Source organism: Accipiter gentilis, chromosome 20 (genome assembly GCF_929443795.1).
Source record: "Accipiter gentilis chromosome 20, bAccGen1.1, whole genome shotgun sequence".
Classification (NCBI taxonomy): domain Eukaryota; kingdom Metazoa; phylum Chordata; class Aves; order Accipitriformes; family Accipitridae; genus Astur; species Astur gentilis.
The window spans coordinates 126,599-152,399 of record NC_064899.1 but is presented as its reverse complement, the minus strand read 5'-3'; the positions used below and the strand labels follow the sequence as shown (position 1 = coordinate 152,399).

The window sequence follows — 25,801 nt, the reverse complement described above, 5'->3', positions numbered from 1 at the left end:
ACAGTTCTCATTATTTGCGATCACGCATTTGATAAATCTGGAATGGCCAAAGCAAACACTGACTTGTGCAACTTAGGGTTTCTAGAACTTATTTTCGTCTCGAATTCATTTTGGGCAACCGCTGAGCTGAGAGCATCCTTCCATAACACGAGGCGCAGAATTAAAATAAGCCATCAGGCGCGACGTAATCGTGCCGGAGCTCAAGGCGGGTAGGCCAAAACTCTCGCATTGCTCCGTGCTTTTTCCACAGTACGCGCAGATGCCGAATTCGCGCTGCTCCTCCTGCTCCTCCCCCGCCCGCCCCGCCCCGGGCGCGGGGTCGGTCCGGGCGGGCGGGGTCGGCGCGGCTTGCGAGAGCGAGGGGCGTGGTCTGAAGCGGGGGGCGTGGCCGGCGGCTGGCCCCCGCCTCCCCGCCTCCTTCCTTCTGCGCATGCGTAGGCGGCCGGAAGTGGGGTGGGGGAAGGCGGCGGTGATGGCGATGGCGGAAAAGTTCGACTCTCTGGAGGAGCACCTGGAGAAATTCGTGGAGAACATCCGGCAGCTCGGCATTATCGTTAGCGACTTCCAGCCCAGCAGCCAGGCTGGGCTCAACCAGAAATTGTGAGGGCCCCGCCGCTCCGCCACCCCTCTTCGTTACCAGGCCGCGGGGCCTTGTCGCTCCCCGCCCCCCCCCCCCCCCCCAGCCCCAGCCTGGTGCCTCAGGGTACCGGAGGCCCGGGCCGGCGGATATGTCGCCCTTCCGCCGTGGCGAAACGTGGGAAGAGCGGCAGGGAGTTTCGCCGGCATCGTCCCTGCTGGGTTTCGTGCCACTGGCCCCGCAGCCGGGATGAGGGTTAGCGCAGTACGGCCCTATTTGGCTAAAACCGACCTGTTTTCTTCCTGCAGGAATTTCATGGTGACGGGCTTGCAGGATATCGACAAGTGCCGGCAGCAGCTTCACGATATCAGCGTGCCCTTGGAAGTTTTTGAGTAAGTAACTTTGTACCTGGAAGGGCAGGTGCTGTACTCCGTGTGATTTGGGGTAGCATGTCTTTGCAGCGTGGATATCTTCTCTGAGGTCTGCTCATTTCTTAAACAACATTTTCTGAACGCCTCATGAAAATGTGAGCAGGCAGAAGAAGGTAAGAAGTGCCTTCAACCTGTGAGAAGGCAGAAGGGTACAAGAAGTGATAAACTATACACCCGCTTTCAGATGTCTCTCTTGTTTGTTTGCTTTTTTAAAATTATATTGACTTTACATATGTAGCCAGTAATACAGATTCTGCCAAACCTTGTGATTTAGTAAGTAAGCTTTCATTTTGTAAATACACTTTACACTAGGTTAGAATCAGGATTTAAAGTTGCAGGTGAAAATAAATTAGGCCAGTACTTAGGTGTTTGGTTTCAGTAGCGGCAGTCGTCTTGTTGGCAGAGAATTAGAACGTTAAAAGCAAAATCGTGAATGTAGAGGGAGAGCTATACAAGATGGCTTTTACAATATAGCTGACAAGTTAATTTACTAGTGTTTCTCATAAGTCCAAGTGTCACTGATTTACTATATTCTAGTGCGTTACTGGCTATACAGGACATTTTTCAGCTGGGCATTCACTTTATCTGTAAATCTGTGATGACAATCTTAAATGTTGGATTTTCTTTATTCAGTGATGGAATTTCCTTCTGTCAAGCACTTATATTGCAAAGCAAAAATATGCTTACAGGTTTGCCAATGCAGCTGTGTTAATTTTTACTCTTTGCTGTGGTATGTAGACTTGCTTCTCTTCTTTGAATTGCTGGGTGCCATATTTCTATGTGCTTATTGCTTACCATGTACTAAGCAAGCTGCTTTATGGTTAGGGCCCTTACAATTGCTTTGAAAAGGACGATCTTTTGTCATTCGTGTACCTACTGTCTGCAAGGAGCTGGGTAGTTATAATTTTTGCTTGCTTTTAATACTTTTTTCAAAGCTCTAGGCTTTCTGGAAACAAAGATTTAAAACAGTGTACCAAGACAGCTGTTTGCTGGCCACTACCTAGTCCTCCTTGAGCTGTCTTTTTGAAAAATGGCTGAGTTAACCTGTGTTTTTTAAAATGCACACTTCAGATAATAGTAGTAACAAAAGGGCAGTGAGGTGAATAATTCAGATCCTAGTAGGAATATGATCATTTAAGCAGTATCTTTTCTATTTTCAGATACATAGATCAAGGCCGCAATCCTCAGCTTTACACTAAAGAGTGTCTGGAGCGAGCTTTGGCTAAAAATGAGCAAGTAAAAGGAAAAATAGACACAATGAAGGTAAGCCAGAAATAATGAAAGTACTAATGTAATAACATATTTGATAAGTTTTTACTTTTATGTAAATATGGGGGGGTGGTGTTCACTTGTGCAGTTGTTAAATTCCCTTATTAGGTGATTTGTATTAGGAATTGCTCTGCATTGCAGTATCTTAATTGATGCTAATGTAGCCTGTTCTGGAAAAGAAACTGGTAATTCATCTCACAGTTGGAGATGCAGATGTCACTATGATTTTATTTTGGTTAATGTTGTATGTAGCATTACAGATCTTTGTTTTGTTTTGTTTTCATTTTGAATACTAGTGAGTACTTCACACTTACAGATCTGTAACTGTGATATGTAAATTTAGAAATAAGCAAAACAGAAGGGGTGTTTTTCCAGTCTTGAATGGATCTCAGAGTATTAAAATGTCAAACGTGCTATATAAGCATGGGTTAATCTTTATAAAATTACTTAAAATGTATGCAGTGTTTAGGGTTTTCTGAACTTGTACTTTCATCTAGTATGAACCTAAGCATTCTGCTATAGTGTTTTTAACTGCTAGAATTACTGCTGAAAAACAGAGTCAGAAAAGGAAGTTTAGTGACATTTGAGAAAAGGCTGGCTGTGTTTCAGAATGTTCTTTGGCTGAACTTAATATTAGGGTGGAGGATGGTAACTTGTGCTGCAGATTGTAGACATATCTCCATATGTTCTAAGCTTCTCTTTCTTTTGATATGCTCTGTCCTTGTAAAAGTTGTTGGAAGAATTATGTATTTCTAAGCCAGGTGTGAGTTCCTTTTTGGAGGTGGAGGGGATTCTGTATCAAATCAAGAGGACACGTCTTTATCAGCTTTGCTTAGTAAGGTCAGACAGATACTGATGCACCAGAGTTTACCAGAAAGGTCCAACTACTTTGTATTTCTTAGGTGAAAATGCTAGTTAATTTATGGGAAATTAAAAGCATTTTAGTTTGCCTGGTGCTCTCGTAGCAGATTTCACTTGAGCATTTTCTGTGAATTTTGTAAACGTAACTTTCTGTGTTCGTGTGTGTGGTTTTGAGGAGTTTTTTAGGTACCATTCTCTTAGGTCACTGAAATGTAGAACTGTGTTGTATACAGACATTCCTGTTCATCAGATAACATTGCTTGATGAAATCTAAATAAATTGTGCAGTTGATGTATGTACATTTTTTTCTCTTTCCAGAAATTTAAAAGTCTGTTAATTCAAGAACTGACAAAGGTGTTCCCAGAAGACATGGCTAAGTACAAAGCTATTCGAGGAGAAGATCCTCCTCCTTAAGCTGGCCTTTGATAGCTCTAAAAATGTTAATTCCATAAACTGACACCACTCTATAAAAACACTGATTGGAGAGAGGAGGAACCCAAGCCGTCATAACAACTGTACTAAAAATGGCAGTGATGGACTGTAAAGGAGCTTCATGATTGCTGATGGTTCTGGTCTGAAGCTACTGAATCTTTCTGAAGACTTTTACTCAAAGATTGCAGTTGAAACTTCCTATGGTAATCTGTTCTTCTTTCCTGAAAGGTTTTGGAGATATAATTGCCTACAGGTCACCAATACATAGCATTTCCCACAAAGTACATTTCCAGAGCAAAAAATTCTTGTTTTTTGTCTTCTGAAAAGTGTGCTCCAGGATTGTGGGCTCATCTGTTTTAAGAGAAATGTACTTATTATACTTGATTATTTTTCAGTTGTAAACTACTTTTTTCTTTTTTTTTTAATTACAGTCCAAACAGTTGCCTGCTTTCATCTTGCCAAATTGTACTGAACAGGAGCCTGTCAAGGGCTGCAGTTTGCATGTGTCATGGTGAATTGCAGCCAAGAAAACCTTCAGATATTTTTGTTTTGTTCTATGAGCTGCAGTGCGGATGGCTGAGGATTTATAAAGTGAGCATATTTGGGGACTAGCTCCTCAAAAGCGTTAATATTTTATGTAGCAGTTAATGTAAGCTTTTGTTTAATTCTATTCATTTTCTGCAAGCAGGTTGTTGAATAAAAATTTAAAAAATAAATCTAACATTTTCCTGTTGCATGCTACTCTCTGCAGAATGAATTGAAAGCTGTGGAAAAATAGCGTATTCCTCAGTCTCACAGTGATAGAAATAAAATGTATATCAGAACTTGGCTGTTAAAAGTTTATATCTGAAGATAATGTCAACTTGGTATTTTGGTTTTGTGGGGAAAACCTCCCTCTTTTAGTACCCAAAGCAGGAGCTTTTGGGGATCAGGGATTGTCACCTGAAGCATTTCTGATCAGCTGTGAACTCATCTGTGAAATCTGTAACTGTTCATGTGTCAGGTAGTCCCAACATAAAACAGCATGTTGGGTTCACTACCCAGGGGCATAGTGCAGAAGACTAGTTTTACAGTGGAAGCAAGAGGACATCTTTCAATCTTGGGGATTTGTGAAACTTGAACTATTTGTGCTTACATTTGTCCTTCCAGATGTAACTTGACTTTTTTTGCACTAGCAAACAAATTGATTGTTTTGTTGACTTTTAGTGGCTGAACTTTGTGGTTTTGGGCAGGAGCTCCAAAATAGCACTATATGCATGTGCTCTGTAGCAGACCTACCTAGTCCATTAAAGACCTTAATGGGGATTTAGGTATCTTCACGTTGTTGGTGCCATAGTTCCATGCCTGAAAAACTGTCTGTGCTGTTATGTAGCTGAAGCAAAGCCCATCCATAATGCTAACCAACCCTATGCCTGACCAAGCTTTGGAATAACAAAGGGAAAAAGAAAAACAGAAAGCTAGGCATTCCTCCGTATTAGTTGTTTAAGACTTGTTACCTGGTAGTCTAAATTAATCTAGTTGGTGCCTGATATTATCCTGCTTTGCCCTAGCGTGCACACATGCACACTGGCTTTTCCTGGTATTTGCTCGACCGCTAATCACTCTCCCCTTCACAATGTTACCGTACTAACTTGGCAGAAAATGGCAATAAAGGAAAAGCATGCCATGTTTGTGTTTTCCTTTGCTTGGATTGCCAGGTCCCTAGGAGCTGTTGAAGCAAGGCTTGTGACTGGCAAGTGGGATGTATACAGGGCATGAGCAAAGAAGGTAAGAGTATTTTTCAGGTATGTATAATGTGGTGGGCAGCAGAGCTTGAGAGCAATAATGTTGGCAGGAGGCAGGTGAAACTGTTTAAACAGTAATTGAGAGAGAACACTTACAGGACAAGAGGCCATTAGATAACTGGTCTGGATACTGGAGTATTCTGGCTCCTAGTGCCGATACAAGCTTGTGTGTCAGACTTGGTGGGGCAGCACACTTAGAAACTGGTGCTTCCAGGAAGTCTTATTTTTATTCCAAAATACTTTACTCTGTGCAAATTCTCTTAGAAATTCACATTTAAAAAAAAAAAGTTTCATATAGATAAGTTATCCTTGCTATTTGAATTTTTGTATCTGTAAACTTTTCAGGGTGAGTCTCCTAATTCTTTAGAGCATCCTTGGTAGCTTTAATTTTTGTAACGTTAACTTGGGAAAAAAAATGAATGCACTCTAGAAATCAAATGAAAACAAAACACCTAAGATTCCTCTGTAGAGCGAGCTGGCATTTTGTTCGATAATAGACTCACTGGGGAAGCACTGGAACAGGTTGAACAGATAGGTGGTAGCATCTCCAACCATCACTGGAGGTTTTGAAGGCTCGCCTGGACTAGGTCCTGAGCAGCCTGATCTAACGTAGCAGTTGGCTCTGCTTGGAGCAGGAGCTGAGCTAGGTGAACTCCAGAGGCTTTTTCCAATCAATATGATTCTGTGACTGTGATTCAAATAATATGGTTTGTAAGTATAAAAAGGATAAAGGGTAGGGGCTAAAATTGCTGAAAAAGAAATCTGGATTAGGCATTAAAAACCAATCTTATCATAAAGCTTGCAAAGCAATGGCATGTTGAGGAAGCATAGTTTCCATCAGAACAACATCATTCATGAGACATTGATGTAGTTGATTGTATCTTAAAGCAGAGGGAGAAACAGGATGACTTCTTGAGGTTCATTCCAGCCCATTTTTGACCATAGGATTTTGCCATTTGGGGAAAAAAAAAAAATAATTTCGTATGGATTAGCATAAAGTATTTCTTGAAGGAAAGCAAGGACAAAAGGCAGTGAACCTGAGTTGTAAGGAAGGAAATTTGATGGACAGAAGGAGTAAGTGCTTCCCTCTGAGACTGGTTTAGCACTGGAACAGGTTCTCAGAGTGGCTGCAGAATTGCTGTCCTGAGAGATTTTCCAATGTTGTCTGTACAAAGCTCTGAGCAGTCAGACATAGATTTAAAGTTAGCCCTCCTTGGGGAAGGCAACTGAACTAGATAACCTGCAGAGGTCCCTTCCAACTGATTTTTTTCTGTTTTCTATGATTCTATTATCTTACCTTGTCACAAAGAAAGGGTTTTGACTAATTGGTCTCATCAGTGATTGGGGTTTTTGGGTTGTTTTTTTTTGTTGCAGTATGCTGCAGATGATAGTGGGTATTTAACCAGTGCCAGGGACCTTTGCTTTTATGTAGTGCAAATTGCAATTAGTACCTGTGCCTGTAGGTGAAGCACTGAAGAGGCGTTGCAAGAAGCTTTTTCATTTGCTTTTCAATGCATTGGGTTGTGAGCAAAAATGGTTTTAAAGATGTTTGGGATCAGAAACAGCTTGAAGTATATGCAAAGTCAAGTTTACTTTGAAACAAAGATGAGGCCTCTGGAGGAACTGAACGCTCGAGGTAATTCTGTCTGTGTAGTGCATCTTCATATATTTCTAAGTCTGCTGCATTTAGTGGGCATCTCTGTACCTGTTTACAATTCCTCGTGCTAACTAGGATTTCCCTGCTGGTAACTTTAGAGTTATTAATGTTGTTATGTAAGAGAAAGGTTTTCAACCAGGAGAGACTTTATCTTTTTAATTCTTTAGTTAAAAAATCAAATACTTCGTTTTACATTCTTCTTCCTCCTTTGATTCAACTCCTTTGCTGTGATGCCATTCAAAAACTTTTAGTTTATAATTTTTGGTTTAAACGCCATATTCTAAAATGTAGTAATTTTTCAAATTAGTTTTTATACATACGGTTACTTTGAATTTTGGGCCTAGTGTATTAATTTATAACAATAGCAACAGCAGGTACTGTGAAAATACTATCACAGGATTTACATTCTGGATGTTCTGTGGAGATTAGCATCACATTATGTCTCCATCAGTTGGCCCTCACCAGCTCTGTGTTGACTGGTTCAGAGGTAATGAGCTTAATATGGTAGGGCTTTTTTGTAATGTGTTCTCTCCATGTCTATATTCCATGCTGTACATTCCATAGAAACTAATATTAATAGAGCTTATAATGTATGGATTTACTCCTACTGCTGATAGGAAGAGAAGGCGTGAGAAGGAGAGGGGCACTTTTACAGATTTGCTGGAAAGAGGATTTGTTCCTTGAATATAAAAACAGTGAACAGAATTCAAAATTTAACTTTCTGAATATTAAATATTTTTGTGCTGAAAAATTCCTTTCCTTAACAGAAAGAAACCAAGTTCTGTGTGGTGTTTCAATGCATCACAGCTGCCCTCTTCCTGCTATGCAGCTGAACCATTTCTCCACAACTCTGCTCCTTTCCACCTCTTAAGAGCACCGGCAGAGTTGGGCAAGATGAGGTATTTTTGGCAGAGGATGGTGAAAGAGAAACTCTGTTTGTAGAATCTGTGAATTTTCCATGCTCTGGTGGGCTCAGTGTGGGCAGCCCTTAAAATTAGTTGAATTGTCTAGTAAGCATCCTTTTTGTCTATTCTCAGATATGGCCTTCGCCTCACTCCAGTGTGCTTTTGCATTAGGCAGCCTCCTGTACCTTGTGGAAAAGGCTGTTCGCTTTGCTACCATTACAACCCCATCATCCTTCTAGCAACGCTGTACCAAGGACTCGGACTAAATCTATGCATTTGTTTGTGAAGCATCATTGAGTTCTGGCCATGCTCTCCTGATACTGGCACTGCATTATGGATTTGGTTGTGCCTGCCCCAGGCAAGGCCTCGTGTGTTCTCTCTTCTCAATGCTGTTACTGCAACATTATTAAAGTAGTTGATTAAGTTGATTTTTGCAGAATGAACAGGAGTGGCAGAGGATTCTGAAAGATAACAACTCTCACACTTCCAAAACCAAAATCACAGTAGCGTCTAAGGTCTATTTTACAAAAATACAATACGATTTTTCTTTTTAAATTTTATTCTATTTATCCCAATTAACAAAGTTTCTTCTACTCTGAATTCCAGTGTTTAACAATTAATTTATAGTATAAAGGGTAATATTTTCCTCAGGCTGTGCATTTCTTTCTACGTCTTGCTTTTCTCCTCCACCCACTCCATAAGAATTGTTACCCAATCCTACTTAATGGGCATTAATGAAGAATATTTTGCCAAAACAATATAAAGTATTCTTTTATTTCCAAGTTTTATGATGAACAAGTGGAACTTTTTAAAAAAATTGTTTTGTCCCTTTTGGCCAGTGCGTATTTTTTAACTGCTTTTAGCCGCAGAAGTGTATCTGCTCCTGGCTTCTCCATGGCTTTTCTGGTGAGACCACACCTACAGTACTGTGTCCAGCTCTGGCACCCCCAACATAAGGACACAGACCTGTTGGACCGAGTCCAGAGGAGGGCCACAAAGATGATCAGAGGGCTAGAGCAGCTCTCCCTTGAAGACAGGCTGAGAGAGTTGGGGTTCTCCAGCCTGGAGAAGAGAAGGCTCTGGGGAGACCTCACAGCAGCCAGCCAGTACTTAAAGGGGGCCTACAGGAAAGCTGGAGACGGACTTTTTACAAGGGCATGTAGTGATAGGACAATGGCTTTAAACTGAAAGAGGGTAGATTGAGATCAGATTTAAGGACGAGGTTCTTCACTGTGAGGGTGGTGAGGCACTGGCCCAGGTTGCCCAGAGAGGCTGTGGCTGCCCCATCCCTGGCAGTGTTGAAGGCCAGGTTGGATGGGGCTCGGAGCAACCTGCTCTGGTGGAAGGTGTCCCTGCCCATGGCAGGGGGTTGGAACGAGATGATCTTTAAGGTCCCTTCCAACCAAAACCATTCTGTGATTCTATCTGTTATGAGAACTACCTCCACAAGCTCCTCTTCTGTGAGGGAGGGTGAGCAAGGGAGATGGAGTAAAATGTAGCTGGGCTCCTGCAAGCATATGGGTATGTTCTCCACAGTGCATAGCTGTGGCCTCTCCAGAATGAAACCCAGGTCTGACAGGCTGGCTCTGGGGCAGTCCAGCCCTGGCCAGATCCTTTTTGATGGCCTTGGTCAGCCCTAACCTTTGGTGGTAAATAAGGGCTTGTTTTTCCCATGCAGTTTCTGCAGCTAGGTTTATGAACTGAGTTATGTCTGTCAGCAGCCAGCTGAACCCCCACCGGGGGCTCTGGCAGCAGCCTTGACCACAGCTGAGCAAAACAGCTCTAAAGTGATAAGTCATCAGGATGCGAGAGCAGGGTTCTGGTCATGGTGGTCCATACAGGGAGTGACACAGTCAGAGGCTGTTGGTGAGAGCTACTCAGGGTATTCTAACTGCTGAACAGCTAATGCCTGCTGGGTAAGTGCCTGAGTGGGCAGTCAAGATTAGCTGCATCTGGCTGATAAATCACCATAGCCCTTTCCCATCCCCTCTGAACGGTTTGGGGAGCTGGCATCATCCTGGGAGATGTTAAGAAGGCTGAAGATCTGCAGTCTGCCTCTGCATGCTGGCCATCGCTTCCTTCAGGATTTAGAGCTCAGCCTGGAGCGGTGGGGGAGCCGTGGTGGGGCAAGCACTCCACAGCCACAGGGCCCTAAAAATGTGTGAAATGTCTGCTCTGTTAGTGTATAATTTGTTATCATTGTTGTTTGTTAGTTAATAAAATAAGTACCCTATGCTGGCCACACTGAAGTCCATGCTTGCTGATGCAAGGAAGGTCCCAGGCTTCCTGGGCTCAGAGATGTGATTTATAGCCACAGGGACCATATACTTCCTCCGCATATCTAGGTGGTCATGGTAAACATGGTGACTGGGATAGTTAGTGGAGATAGAGGATTGGGGAATGGTATTCTTTATAGGCGACATCATCATGGGATCCCATGTTTTTGTGTTTTTGTTTTTGTTGGGGGAAATATACATCAGTAATAATAACAAAACTAAACAGAAAAAAACCCACTAAACTATCAAGTTACATGTTATATATAATATAATACTTTTATATATATGTGCTAAGAAATAGCACATAATATTCCCATTCCTAAAGATCTGATGGGAATCTAATTTACTTGCTATTTGTAATTTGCTCATTATATTAAACAAACTTCTCCAAATATTCCTCAAAGGAAGAGGAAGCTACTTTTATATATAATCTGGGAAAAGGTGATTCAAAATTATTGTCATATTGCATTATTGTTGTATTGCATTAGTTACTTCGTGGGAATCTGGGCTATACTTACATCACTTCTGCTGCAAAAATAGCATTTACACTTTATGTTAGTTGTTGACATTCATAAACTTTTATTTGGAATGTTAAGGACCCAAAATTCCTGTGATTATATAGATGTAATGATATATACCAAGCTACTTCTGTACTGTCATGAAAATCTTCAGTCCTTTTCATTAAAAAAAAAAAAAAAAAAAAAGCAGCTTATAATTGTCACCGAAATCACTGGTAGGTGCCATTTTTGTAGGCAAAATGTTTTACCCATAGGTACCTTAGAAACACACTGCTGAAGTAAGAGATTACAATTTAAATATATAAGAAATTCCATCTTCAAACTTATTATTTGATTCAAAGTATTATTACCTTTTAAATAATAGACTTATCTATTCTTTTATTACATTTAACCAATACTTCTTTGAGAGATTCTCTTATATGGTCAAAGCCCCAGACCCAAGAAGTTTCAGGAGGCAAAAATGGCTTTGAAAAGATCTCTTGTCAAACATGAGACATTACTTGGTCTAAGGCTATTTAATATAATTTAACACATTACACAACACATCACAGAAGACACATAGCTTCATAGATGCACTGTTTCCTTGGCCAGGCTTTCTGCTTTTATGTAAATGAACTTCTTGGGGTTGGTCAGTGTACGTGTAAGCTCTGTCATCTCTAGAGGTTGATAGTCATGGTTGCAGAGCATTAAGATTGCAAGAAAAATCTAATTTGCTGCTCAGCAATGATGCTCTATTTTGATCAAGTGGAGGGGAAAGAACCATTATGATTGCATGTTGGAACTCACTGAGATTATGATGAAAGGAAAAGAAAGGAAGTAGTTAGTAAAAACACTTCTCTCATTGGGCTTCAGATTTTACAAATCAATTGGTTACAAAGCTTATCATGGAAGTGTTGCTGTTACCTTCATTACTGAGGAACACAAACAGCCTGAAGAAACAAAATAGATGTGTGAAGAGAGGATTCCCAGGCAGAGAAAACTAGGACTCGGAATAATGCAGCAGTACACAGGTGACTGTGTGCTCCCCTAGCCTCCACTGATTTAGGATGTAGGGATATCCTCATCCTGATGTATATTACCTTTGAGCTTTGTAAGTCTCACTGGATTATTTTTTTTTTCTCCATGAATTCGGTGGGCTGCACTTTGAACCCCCTTAAACTTTAACATCTATAAAATCTCATGGTGAGGAGTTCCACAGTTCATATTTGCATTCTGTGAAGAAGTGTCTGCTTCTATTTGTTTCAAATCAGCCATCCACTAATTTAATTCTTAGCTCTTGCACTAGAAGAGATAGGAAACAGGCATGTCCTATCTCTCCTCTTCACATCACTTGTGGTTACATAGATTACTGTAATATTCCCTTCCCAATCACCTTTTTTCCAGGCTGAAGGCTACTTTGTTTAGCTGCTTCTCATATGGAAGCTGCTTTGTACTTCAGATCATACTTGCCACTCTTCTCTGAACTGTTTCCAATTTTCATTGCTGTCTTTTTAAAACCAGAGATTCTTTAAGATTCTTTAACAAGGGATCTTGTTGAAGGCCATCAGGGAATCCAAACAGAGTTCATCTGTGCATCACTGATGTCCAAAAACTCACATACACGTTTGGAGAACTCCAACAGCCTTCCCTGTATGTATGTAAACCCTTCCCTATACCAAAAGCTGTCTCAGCTTTTCTCTAATATCTACTTTCCCTAATGTATAATCTTGCTTTTGCTGTTCCTGGATGATTGAAAAGTTGTTCTTCATCATTTCAGGATTAAAAATATAGTTGGGCAAGTTAGATTCCTGTCCTAGAAAGATTTCTGCACACACTTTATTTATCCAGAACCGTGCCATTTAAGGAAAAGACAACGTACACAGCTTTTAAACAAACATTTGCATAAAGTATATGCCAGTTCAGGGTTCATATATAAAATCCTCCAATATTTTTTCAGAGGATGAAATTACCTTTTGTCAACATCGATAGAATGTTTTAAAATCGTCTTTTATATTTGGTGGCAAGGGACGACAAGGAGCATTTTCTTCTTCTTTGCTGCATCAGGTACATGTGCTTTTTAGGAGTAAATTTTAAACGGAGAGATACAAAGACATCCTCCTTTGCCTAGGGATCCTCCAGCATAAAATCACATTGCTTTGTCTAAGTCCTCTTGCCACAGATATAAAATTAGTCTTGCCTTGAAAACAGCTTAATAGACCAAGTTTTAATATTGTATCATGTTAACTCACCCCTGTAAACACCTGGGAACTAGATCAAATGCATTTTGAAAAGGACAGAAAAAGGAATGTCTATCTCACAGCTTTGGCATTGCCTTTTCTTATCTATACTTATCTATATTGCACTCTGGGGCTGTAAACACAGACACATTTAAATGAATATGTAAATTTGCACCATATTGTACTGTACTGAAATTTTCTAATGTAAGAACCTGGGAGCCTTTTTTTGAACTATAATTCTATATTTTATAATAATTTATATTTTTATAAGTGAATATATATACTTTGTGCAGTAGTATTGCACATTGATCCAAAAGCTCCGGTCATATTGTAGCTCCATTAGCTGTTAACAGCTGCTTTCTTTACTCAGTGCTTTAGTAATTTCATACAGATTAAAGCTACAGCACAAGAGAGCTACTAAAAATTGAAGTGAATTATAACAATTTTGCTAGTCTGTTTTCTGCAAGTGATCTGGTACACTGAACAGCTAGAAAACTGCAGAACAGCTTCCATACAATTTTGTCCAGTTATCAGTAGAATAAGAAGGGGTTGAAGACAGTCCTAATAATCAAATACATGGTTAATTGGATATGTAATTCCCTTCACAGAAGGCATCCTCAAGACTTATCAATAATTATAAATTACTGGAGCTGATTTATCTTCTGGGCATAGCAAAAGAAAAAAGTATTGGACAGGCAGCAGTATTTGGGGAGAGGTGATATTAATTTGGAGGACAGGCAAAAAGGTTACTGATCCATTTTTATAGTAGTTGTCTTTGCAACAGTTCTGAAGCAGCATGAAAAAGGGTAGGATGAAAGATTTAGATTTGCCTGAAGAACTGACAATATTCTCCCATTCTTCCATTGGTCTGAATTGACTCCGTATGGTAGAATAAAAATCTTGTTTAATTTTGCAGCTTTTGCAACAACTGTAGAGCCCAGGGACCTGAGTGCATGCATTGATTTATTGCCTGTTTCTTGTTTAGGCGCACTGACCAGCAAATTGCTTGCTAATTTCAACGGGCCAGTGTGTCTTAAAGGAAGATGCTGCCCCATCACTGCGGAAAGAATATGCAAATTGATTGGATTTTTTTTAATCAGTTGTAGCTCTTTTACAAGACCACCATTTAGTACTATTGAAACCAAGATAAAAAAATTACAAAACCAGAGTGACTACAAACATTAAACCAAAAGAATTAGAAAGAAGATAAAGAAGCTTTAAAAAAAAAAAGATTACATGTAAGGCCAGAAGATACTAGAGCATCTTACCAGCCTTACTAGATTCCTGCAAAATTCTTAGTGTTGGAGACCATAAAGTTTCACTCAGGCATTCTTAGACTAAGTTATAAAACTTGAGCTAGGTTAAAACATTTAACTAGAAATCAGGCAAAGGCCAAAAGTAGGTGTTAGACACAGTGGTTCTGATGTAACTTGAAAATGAAACCTTCCAACCCCCAAATTAATAAGCAAGCTCTATCAGTTATGTACCTGATCTGAGCTACCAAAGCAATGATTCACCGTATCCAGTGTTTTCTCTCTGCAAGCGACTGATCCACGTTGCTAAAGGAAGGCAGGAATAAAGGCAAAACTGTAAGAGAGTAAGTCTTGTTAATGGCATGCTGGGAACAGCCTGTGAGGGACAGAAGTCCATCCTGATGTCCCTGTCAACATCCCGGATAAACACGTTAGCTGCAAAATATTCTACTTGCAGATACGCACATGTAAAGCCCAGGTGCTGTGAGCAGGCATGTCAGGCTGCACATTCACCGAGGGGCCCTGTAGTGTTCTCACGGTCCTGTCTGCAGGTGCGTGTTCCCACAGCATCCTACCCTCAATCAGGAATAGGCCCTGGCGCGGTCTGAGTCTGCCATGTCTACACCCGGTACAGTAAAATTCTCCTTGGTGCTCATTTATGTGAAGCAGCATTTCAAAACTGAAATGCTTACTTACTGCAGAGATAAACCACCAACCTACTGTCATCAGGAAAACAACAGGAGTGAGGGTAGAGCATCTCTAAAGAGCAGTGCAAATACTAATTTTCACAATATTTCTGTGGCAAGTGCGTTTCAAATTGCAGAATTATAAAGTGAATCATTGTCGCAGTTTAACTCCAGCCAGCAACTAAGCTCCACGCAGCTGCTCACTCACTTCTCCCCTTCCAGTGGGATGGGGGAGAGAATCGGGGGGGGGGGGGGGGGGAAGAATTCGTCGGTTCAAATAAGAACAGTTTAATAGGACAGGAAGGAAGAAAATTAATGATGATGATGATGATAATAATAAATAATGTAAAAAAATTACAATACTAGCAATAAAAGAATTGGAATATACAAAACAAGTGCTGCACAATGCAATTGCTCACCACTCACCGACTGATGCCCAGTTAGTTCCTGAGCAGTGATCCCTCCCAGGCCAACTCCCCCCAGTTTATATACTGGGCATGACGTCACACAGTATGGAATATCCCTCTGGCCAGTTTGGGCCAGCATTTCTGGCTGTGTCCCCTCTCAACTCCTTGTGCCCCTCCAGCCTTCTTGCTGGCTGGGCATGAGAAGCCGAAAAATCCTTGACTTACTCAAACGCTACCTGGCAACAACTGAAAACAGCAGTGTGTTATCAACATTCTTCTCATACTAAATCCAAACCATAGCACTATAGCAGCTACCAGGAAGAAAATTAACTCTATCTCAGCCAAAACCAGGACAATTAGAAACATAAACATAGGCCACAGGTAGAGGAAATGTAGGAACCAGGCTCCAGCTGCCTCCATACCTGTTCCTCAGGTAGACTAGAAATGCTTTACGTATACGGCACAGATAATCAAAAAACATCCCAGCCTTAAACTGAAAGAGCACTGAGCTGATCCAGATCACAAAATATTTTGAGGCGGCATTAGCTTGCAGAGCTGCTCAAATCCATTTCATTCAGGCTGTGTTAAAATTAATTCTAATGCATTTTAGCAAGTGTGTCAAAAGAATTCTGAGGGTAGAAGTCCACTGATACAAATTGCTCACCAGACCCAGAGTGAACGGTTTTACAGTTCGACTCATAAAAACAACTTTTCTCTATTTAGCAAGATGACCCAGCAACAAATTTTCTAGAGCCATTGCAATTGCATACCATGAAAATTACAGGTTATGTTCAAGAAAGGGTAAATACCAGAAGAACCTTTGGGCATTTGCTCCACTTTCTGCTGAGCAGCTTTGGTCACAGCTTTCTGAGAATTGTATCTCATTTACAAGGTGACCCAGAACACAAAACCTTTTAATTAGCCTGAAAATCCAACCTGCTTTATATACATGCCTGTCAGCCCCCTTGCCTTCTGCTGCCCTTCGTTGCTATGACAGCACTCTCCCAACAAAGAAGGGTATCTTGCAGAAGGAGAAAAGCATAGCCAAGATACTCAGAGCTTTTGCATGCAGTCAAATAAATATTCATGATGCAACTGTGTGCTTAAGAGCTGCTCTTTGAGTAAGTTCTAGGGCTGTTGTTCACCCTCAAATAACACTCAGAAGAAACTTTTCCTTATTAAAAAAAGATAAACAAATCCTCAGGTAGACTGCAAATGTTAAATCGCTTTCCTTCACCAAATAGCAGTTGAGAAGTGCCAAGTGAGGACATTGCTGTACAAAGAAAAATAAACCAGGTGCTTGACCAGGGTAAATCAATCTGTTGAGATCTGTAAAAACTCTCCACTTTTTACTAGTTGACAATTTTCATTTGGCCCATTGTATTGATGGTACAATCAAAAGCAGAATCATTTTAACTGATGAGAAGTTATGTAACGGTCTCAGTATTACTATTAAGTACGTAGTACAGATTTATTATATGATACAGATCACAAAAAGACTTAAATAGATATTTACATCTGCAAGTATCTTAAACTGTTGATCCTCTTTTAAATAATTTCCCCTCTTATCCTGTGTGACTTTCTCTGTGGCATCTTTCTTCATGTCACTGAATTATTTTGTTTATCTTGAGGGGGTAGAACAAACACACTTTGTTGACTATCCCAGCACTACAAACTGGGAATTGCAAATTATTTTAATATGTCATCATTTAAAAAAAAATAGTAATCTGGGATGGTTTCAACAGCATTTTTCGAAATAGTTAACATCTATGCTGACCAGGACTCATTTTAGCTCATAAATCTCACAAGCATCAAACAAGATGCTGTGCCTTTAGCAGAACACCGATTCCTGTAATATGTCTTTCTGTCATATACTGACAGAAATACAGATACAAAAAAAAGGAGACCTGGAGTGGTAGGGATCAGCTTCAGGTTTGGTGACATTAAAACATCTCAGGGAAAGGGGAAAAACTGAGGAAGAAGGCTGCTTCTCATCTGGGTATCCAAATTTGGATTATGGATTTTGTATTTCTTAACCAGTGTATGAAAATGTTAGTGGCAGGCTATTGTCAAGTCAAAGCGTGAGAAGTACTATATCACTACAAAGTAAATTTTGGTTTCCTCTAAGTAATACAGAGTAGACTGTAATTCATTCTTTAAATGACAAAATTTACTTAATCTTGAAATGAATAACTATTACATAGTTGCTTAGCAACTCAGACAGTACTAACATCCTTGGCCAGGTGGTATCGAGTTCCTTTTCTGAATTTCTGACAGTATCTTTCCATTCGTTTAAAGCTCTGTAATAGCTTCCTAGCCTCTTATGCTTTAAATCCAAGACTGTCCCCTTCTGTTTCTCTGCACAAGAGATAGCCTTGATTTAGGGGAAGTGATTCCATAGAATTGAAAGCTGTAATATATTTGACATATCTGTATGTTGCTATAGTCTCTTAGAACCATTTTTGGGGAAATGCAGCTGAATTGTGTTTTCATTAAGTAATTTGGTTAATTTTCATTGACTTTTTCCCCTGGTCTTTGTCCTGAACCAGACACATTGCTGATGTGAATGGGATAGGGAAAGAGGAGTTCATGTAGTACAAGAGTAAACTTCCCTTCCATGCTGTGTTCCAGGAAGACATGGAGGCACTTGGAGTGAGCCTGGTAAAGGGCCACCACGATGGTCCTGGCCCGAGGGATGGGTCTGGCTTATCCTAGAGAAGAGAAGGCTAAGAAGGAATCTAACTGCTGCCTTAGAGTAACTAAAACTGGGTTATAGAGAACATTGCACCAGACTCTGGTCGGATCTGCACAGTGAAATGACAAGAGGAAACTTTTCCAGCAACGAGGTGCAACAAGAGAAACGCCAGTGACGTGTAAGAAGCAATTCTTCCATGGTGAGAGCAGTTAACCACTGACATAGGTTGCCCAAAGAGAAAGAACTTCCTTCCTTGGCAATTCTCAAGACTCACCTGGATGACCTTGTCCCTCTCTGTGCATATATTCCCCGCTGTCCTGGTCCCCGTCCCTCTCTTTGCCTCTCTCTCCCTGTCCCCGTTTGTTCTCTCTTTCCCTCTCTGTTCCCTTGTTCTGTTTTTCGCTTCCCAGCCCTCCGTCCTGCTCCGCATCGCTGTATTGAACACGGGCGGGGCCGGGGCCGGGGGCGGTCGGAGGGGGGCGGGGCCGGGGCCGGGGGCGGTCGGAGGGGGGCGGGGCCGGGGCCGGGGGCGGTCGGAGGGGGGCGGGGCCGGGGCCGGGACGCCTGGGCGGGCCCAGCAGAGTGGCAGCGGCTGCCCGAAGTTCCGTTCCGCTCCGCTCTGCGCCCTGAGGGAGCGGGAGCCGCCTCGGGGCTGGGGAGGCGCGGCGGGTCGCGGAGGTGGGATCCCCCGGCCGGAGCCGCCGCGGGCGGGGCCGGGCTCTGCTCTCCCGGGGCCGCCGGGGGCGGAAGCTGCCCCGGGGTCGTTGCGGGGGGGGTGTGTTCGGGGCCGGGCCCGTGTCCGGCCGGGGGGGAGCAGGCGCAGGGGCGGCCCCATCCCGTCCCTGGCTGCTCCTTGCTGGCGCCGGGTGGCCCGTGCCGCTCCCGGCGCGGGTCGGGCAGCGGCGGCCCGGGGGGAGCTCCTGCGGCGGCGGGCGGGTCCTGGTGCCGCAGGGGCAGGGAAGGGTCCCCGGCTGCTGCCGGCGCGGGGTCCTGGAGCGGGGCCGGGCTGGGGGGGGCTGGGCCCGGCTCCCCGCGGGGATGCTTCGGCCGGGGGGTTTGGGGTGGGGGGGGCCTGGCCGTGCCGCTGATGGCGGGGAAATAAAGCCTGAAACGGGAATCGAGAAGCGGCGCCTTGCCTGTGCTGGGGCTGCCCCGCAGAGGCGTGGGGCCGGGCCCTCCGCAGGTCCCGAGCGCTCCCCGAAACTACGTGTGGGGCCCCGGTGGTGCAGGGCTGTGGGGTGGCGACGCTGGGCGTCGCCCGTGGGCGCTGCAGGGTCAGAAATGGAAAACAAGCTTTCTGTTCCTTGACAGCAGGCTCGTGTGGCTGATGTGGGGGCTCGGAAACAGACCGAGCTGCCCGGCTTTGGGCCCAGAAACAGAGCTCCGGCCCTGCGTGTTTGGGCCTTGAGAACAGGCTCAGCAGCCGGGTTTTTTGGCTCCCAAATGGGCCCCGAGTCAGCTTGTTTGGGGGCCAAAAGTGGGAGCCGGCTTGGCTGGTTTTGCAGGCGGGTGGGAGGGTGTTGGGGGCTGTGGGGGGAAGCGGGGGGCGGGCAGAGTGCATGGACCCTCCCCGGAGATGGGAGTCTGGTTGTGTCAGACGCCAAATTTCGGGAGGCCGGCACGCAGCGGGCCGAACTCAACATCTGCGGTGGTCTGTGGGGGAAAGGCGCTTTTCAGACCCCACGTGCCCTCTCGGAGTCCAGCTCTTCTTTCTGTGCTGCTCAGAATAGTTGTTAAGTAATTAATCACCCACACTAACGGATATTTACTTGGCGTGTAACTCTGATGTTTAATCCTCATGCTCCAGTTTTGGCAGCAGTTGATATACAACCTTATGGAAAGCCCAGACCGTTGCACACAGCTGGAGCTTGTAAGGAGAAGCAGCTGAAATCAGCCGGAGGTTCAGTGCGGAGCTGGGGCTTCAACAAGCCAGAACTGTAGCAAGCGGGAGCTGGAACGAGGCGGGGTGTCCGCTGTCTGGAGCATGCGTTAGCCAAAGGCAAAAGTACCTGCGGCTGTAACGAGCAGGAGCGTCCCAGCACGGCCGAAGAGCAGCTGGGCGCAGGCAGGGCTGTCCGCAGCAAGCAGCTCTGAGCAGCAGGAGGGAGGTGAGTTGTCCTTCTGCTAGCGGGGAGCCTGACCTGTTCCCTTGGGGATCCAATCCATGCCACACTCCTCTCTCTGCGTGGAGGGTCTTGCCCAGTCCATTCCCGCGGGCAGAAGCGAGGTGGGGGTCCCCCAGCTCTCCTGGGGCAGCCCCCCCTACGAGGGGGCTCAGGGGAGGTGTTGTCATCCCCTTGGTACTGGGCAAAGGGGAGACAAACCGGCCGGTGAGAGCTCCTGGGGTACAGAGCCCTTCCGGCAGAATCCTCCCCTGTCTTTTCACCGTTGGCTGGGTGTGACAAGCAGGTTCATTTCTTTGTCTCCTCTTCTCCCAGTGTCACCTTCCACGTCACACGAAGAAAATTCTGCGTGGTTAATTCCGCTTGCTGCTCAGGTAATCGCACATATGGGGCTGGGGGAGCGGAGAGAAACACTTGCGAGTTCGAGGGCACTACAGATGCTCCATGTTAAACCCACAGAGAAGGCAAATTTGCTGCTAGTGCAGAAAAGCTGATGGAAAAATTGCTGTTAACAGATTGTGCCCTGTTCCTGAACTGGTCCCTTGATGTGTTTTTTTTTCAGGCGAAAGAATGAAATTTCCTGTCTGGTAAATTCAGAGCTGCCTGTTAGCTTCTTCAGGGTCGAGTGTTTCTCTTCTCTCTGTTCATGCTGATTTTATGGGCAAGTTGGAAATAGCCTTTTACTTTTTTATGTATAACTGAATTTTTAGGAATATGTGGTGTCCCTGTAGTTCATTTTTGAGCACCTAGATGCCAGTAGAAATGTAATGAGTGAAACATGATGGGAACTGGTACTTAAACTTGATTTTTATTTGTTGGTTTTTTTTTTTTTTTTTCCTTCCCCATTAAGAGTGTTGATGGCATGTTGTCCCATGGCACAATCCCCATTCCGTTCAGCGGAGTCTTCAGTCTAGGACTTTTAAGTAAAAAAGTTTGTCCTTCCAAAAAGGGGCTAATCATTCCTAGGACCGAGGCATAGACTTGGAGAGTCGCTTAAGTATGTGATCGGAATTAAAGCCAACTTTCAATTGAAGTTGCTGCTGTTGGTCTTTGCTTTCATTGATTTCTCCACCACTCCCTCGTGGTTGGAAGCTCTGAATCGTAACGTTTTTCAGTCTCTAACACATTTCCACCCCCACCCCCCAAAAAAAGGAGAGGCAGTGTCTAGAAGTTAATTAGTTTCCTCACAAATGTGTGAGTACATAAAACTTGAGTTATGATGATTAAAACCATAAAAATGACACCAGTCTTGCAGATCTGGACTATTTCTGGACAGGCGTTCATCACACGGAAAAGTCGTCAGGGTATGGATCACTTGTGCTTCATGATCTGACAAGACAAAATGCTGAGGCAGGGATGAGCTCTGAAAGAATTAAAAAAAAAAAGGAGGATACAGGGTCACGATTTTGTTGTGTTGTTGTTTGTTTTTAGAGAGTGCAATATTGACTGGTGCCAGCCTGCAGAGCTCTTCTGCTGCCTGACCTCTCCTTCTCTTTCATGGCTGTAATTGTCGTTTGGATAATTGTAGAAGAGCAGTTAAGTTACTTGCCTCTGTGAATGTGCTGGTAATACCAGGAAGGCAAATGCTTGAACCAGTAGTGAATAACTTGGCTACAGGTAGAATTTCTGAAGGAAGAACAGCAGCAGCAACAGGAAGCAAATAGCAAGTGACCAAAAACTTGCGTGTGTCAAACGCATCAAAGCTTTATTGCCGAATGTTGTTTGGCAATACGTTCCAAATGGCTTTTTTCAGTAAACGTAAATTTTCAGGAAGTTCAGGGTTGCGTGTGGCAAAACGTGTCCCTCTGCATCCACGTCCTGCTACGTAAATAGCATGGGTCGATGGCAAGTCCAGTGGCAGGGCTGCCGTTCCCTACTCTTGATGTTGCCGTAGTAGTGTTGCAGCATTTAGACCTTAACGGACGGGCTGAGGAATGGAAGGAGAACGCCTGTTTTCTGTAAGGGCTCAGAATGCCAACCCTTTTCTCTGCCTGCCGCTCCCCTGTGTGTGAGATGAAGTTGTTTTATTTTTCTCCCTTGTTCCTGGTCTAAATATTTCTGGAGCTGTTGCTGCTGTGGGTTTGCAGTTGCTGTTACTGCGTTTTTGTAGCCTCCTAGCAATGGGTCGTTTCTGCTGTGGCGAAGCGTCAAGATACGGTTTTCAGTGTAAAGCGTCAGAAACTACGTTCACTGCAAACCGGTAACTCGCGGTGCAAGTGAAACCGATCTGGCGCGTGCAGCTGTGCTCGCAGGGATGCTCGGTGGCTCCTCATCAAAACAGCAGGCTGTGTGCGTGGACGTCCGTAGGGTTGCTCTCTGGGTCCGAGAGCATTAACGTATTTTTGCTGTTGGAAGGTGGAATGGAGCGTGTGCCTGTTAAATCTCAGGGTGGTCAAAAGCTAGGAGGGACCCTGAGCGGGTTTGGTGGCACAGCTGCAGTTTTAAAAGATCTTGCCCGTTTGGAGCAACAGACTCGAAAAAATGATTCCTTTTTTGCAACAAGGCAGTTCACAAGGACAGATGTGTTGCTGTGCTCTTTAGCAAAAATACTCAACTTGGGACGTATAGGTTTGATGGAGCCTTGGCTGTACTAAAGCTTGAGAAAATGTATGTAGATCTCTGGGTGTGTCACCTGCGTGTATCTAGGAAAGTGAGTTCTAGTGAAAGTAAAGTTGCCAATGAGTCAAAAAAGAAAGGAGAAAAAAAAAGTACAGTTGTCTGAAAAATGCAAAAGCTCTAGTGGCCTGTGTCAACAGCTGTACCGCAAATGACGCAAAAATACTTTTTCCTCCGCTCAGTCGTACTGTCTTCACAAACCTTCACAAACAAAAAGGCAGCTTTGGCTTCCTACCCAGCTTTGTGCTAATGTGTTGATTTTTTTTCTTCTCTCAGCTGGATGTCAGCTGGCACCGATTCGTCGTGGTTGCCCTTTCTTCTGCCGTGACAGTACGAGACAGATGGAAAGATTCCGTAGTGGCCTGCAAGTACAAGGTACACCTACGATGTGTGTCTGCGTTTTTCCAAAGGTACTTGCAGTATGGACTTTAACATTGAGTGTGTGCCAACTCTCCTACTTTTATTTTACCTTAAATATTTTAACACAAATACTAAAAATAAGTCCTGTTCTGGAGCATGTTACACCTATACAAAGCTTAGTTCCCTCAGTTTATTTTCTCTTCCTGAAAGCATAATCATCTGTTTCTGAGTGCTTGCTAGTAAATGATACTGTGAAAATAATTTTGTACTAAAAGAGGGAAGAAACTGTTCATAAGAGTTCAGGTGTTCAGAAGAAACAGACTTTGTTTTCATGATAAAAGCTTTATGCTTTTACAGTCAATGAGTTTTTTAAAATATAGTAGTACTCAAAAACGTTATGGAGATAATTAGCATCTGTACTAAAAGCAGTCAAGGTAAAAGAAGAGACATGGACAAAACAGGACAAACGGGCGTCGCATCTGTGTGTTTCCCAGGCTTTCCCAGGAAGCATTAGCAGCCTTGTAACTAGTGACAGTGAGCCCTGAGGTGTTTTTGATGAGTTACTGCTTCAGGAATGTATTTTTTCCTTTAACCTACAGTGTGTAATTTTGACTTCAGTTGGAAAGAGATTTTCCAAAATGGAAGTCTTTCTCACTCAAAGACATTTTGTTTTATGAACTTCCCATCAGAGTGGATCTTCAGAGGTGATTGACTTGACAGTAGAAGTCATCAGTAACGAGACTTTTCACTCTCTTGAAAAAAAGAAAAAGAAGAGGGGAAAAAAAAAAGTCAATTTCCTTCCAAAGACCCAAGCACAGCCCATCTTCCTAAAGTTGATGACATCACTGGTCTTCGGTTTCTCAGTTGTAACAGTCGAGATAACACGAAAACGTGTTGCTCAGCATGCTTCAGTACTACCAAAAGCATTAGGAAATCCACCAGTGCTTTTTGGTAGTCGGAGGTATTGCAGCACTGGGGATTTTACAAACTGACTTGCACTGTTTAAATTGTAACTGCCAAATAGCTGTAGAATATGATGTGTTAGGTGTATGTAAGCAGTTAGGTATTTTTCTAAACATTTAAAAAGAGAGTCAACTGAATGTTATGGGGTTTTTTTCCTGTTGTTTTGACGGAGTGCTCTGAAGTACTTTCTTTCTGTCTGGCTTTCAATGGTGTGTTTCCCTGGCAGTTCAGTAGCACCTCTCTTGGGCAGCTCAGCTGGCCAGGTGTCCCTCCGCGTTACGCAACACGCACAAAACCCCCTAGTCGCATTATAACTGTGTACTTTGGAGAGGGATAATTTAACGGTACGAATTCAGAGCTGTGCAAGTTAAGGTAATGGAAAAGGGAAATCAAATACTTTTACAGTATAAGTATTTCCATTGGATGTATATAAACATGGGCACACCTTTTTAGTGTGAATTACTGAGATTTATTCTTTATTTTTCATTTTGCTCTTTGAAGTTTTCCACTTCACTTTCAGCTTTATTCACCAAACAAGCAAGATGCAAAGCAGCAGCAGCTGTAGCTGTTTTGGTGGATCTGTAAGTGTAGATTCTGATTGTGTACGACCTCGTCCCACAGCCTCCCAGGGTTATCTCCCTGCAGCAGTGCTGTAAGGAAGGGAGGAGACGTTTTCCAACGCCGGCAAGAGTGTTTACTTGTATGCTAAGAAGGTGTTCAAAATGGTATCGATTAGCCTAAATGCTGATTTTTAAGTGTTCAAATCGCTCTTAACTTTTAGAGGAGGTGGTGTATTTCGAGCTGACCTTTTTTACCTGGAATCCTCCTTTAGCTCAGCGACTCTTCTTGTGCACCCCCACCCTCTGCTGGCAGGGCGGTATGAGAAGCTGGAAGGTCCTTGACTTAGTATAAACACTGCTTAGCAACAACTACAGCACCGGTGTGTTGTCAACATTATTCTCATCCTAAATCCAAAATGGCCCTGTACCAGCTACTCAGAAGAAAATTAGCTTTATTCCAGCTGAAACCAGGACAACCCCAAACCCCCTGATTCTGGGTCTGCAAAGGAAAAAAACAAACGACTTTGGGACTCCTGGGAAAGCCAAATCCACCTGAATTTGTGCAGCTGGAAAGCAAAAACCCCACCCCATTTTCATGCACAAACCATAACCAAAAGATCACCCCTTTTTATGTTGTGGAAAAGCACTGAAACACACCCCAAACTGAGTATTTTGAAAGAGCAAAAAACTCCCCAGTTTGGGGAAGATTGGGGGTGAAGCACAGGCAGTTTGAAGGGCGTTGCTGGGGGTCCTCCCGGCGTGGATGATCTGGTGTGGATGCTCTGTTGCGGGTTATCCCAGGTGAGTTACCTGCTGTGGATCATCCTGGGTGGACTCCCTGGGGTAGGTCATCCCCACCCGTGTCCCACCATGCACCTTTGTACCCTCACCTACCCTCTCCCGGGCATGTGTTTCTCCCCCATATGCCCCCCGCTGCTCCAGCCCGCCCCCTTCACCCCTGCGAGTTTCTAACCCACGCGAGTTGTTTCCCCCTGCATCCCCTGCTCTCCTATCTCCTGCCTCCCCCCCTCCCCGCTTCCTTTCCCTCCTCCATATTCCACACCACCCCCTCCCCCCCCCATTATCCGTCAGGCTCCAGACCCCTGGTGTGCTGCCTGCACCCTGTTCTCTGTCATTTTTTTTTTTCTTCTTTTCCTTACAAGTTATTGTTGTTGTTTCTTTTTAATGATGATTAAACTGTTTTCGTTTCAA

The 25,801-nt window shown here is 43.5% G+C and overlaps 1 protein-coding gene across 14 annotated transcripts; it reads left to right on the top strand.

Moving 5' to 3' along the window:
• Positions 1-430: 430 nt before the first annotated feature.
• MED10 (mediator complex subunit 10) lies at positions 431-25,801 on the top strand. 14 transcript variants are annotated; one of them, XR_007508965.1, is made up of 10 exons: positions 431-600; positions 886-969; positions 2,169-2,271; positions 3,457-3,773; positions 4,002-4,161; positions 5,268-5,337; positions 17,904-18,166; positions 19,775-20,075; positions 20,406-20,464; positions 22,983-25,801. XR_007508965.1 is itself a non-coding variant. In XM_049824087.1 (4 exons), exons 1-4 carry the CDS (start codon positions 431-433, stop codon positions 3,550-3,552), a joined length of 453 nt encoding a protein of 150 aa, XP_049680044.1. In that variant the 3' UTR covers positions 3,553-4,394. The 14 variants fall into 14 exon arrangements, 7 of the variants coding, with proteins under 7 accessions (XP_049680044.1, XP_049680043.1, XP_049680040.1 ...); XR_007508968.1 differs by lacking the exon at positions 4,002-4,161; XR_007508966.1 differs by having other exon boundaries at positions 3,457-4,161; positions 17,904-18,145.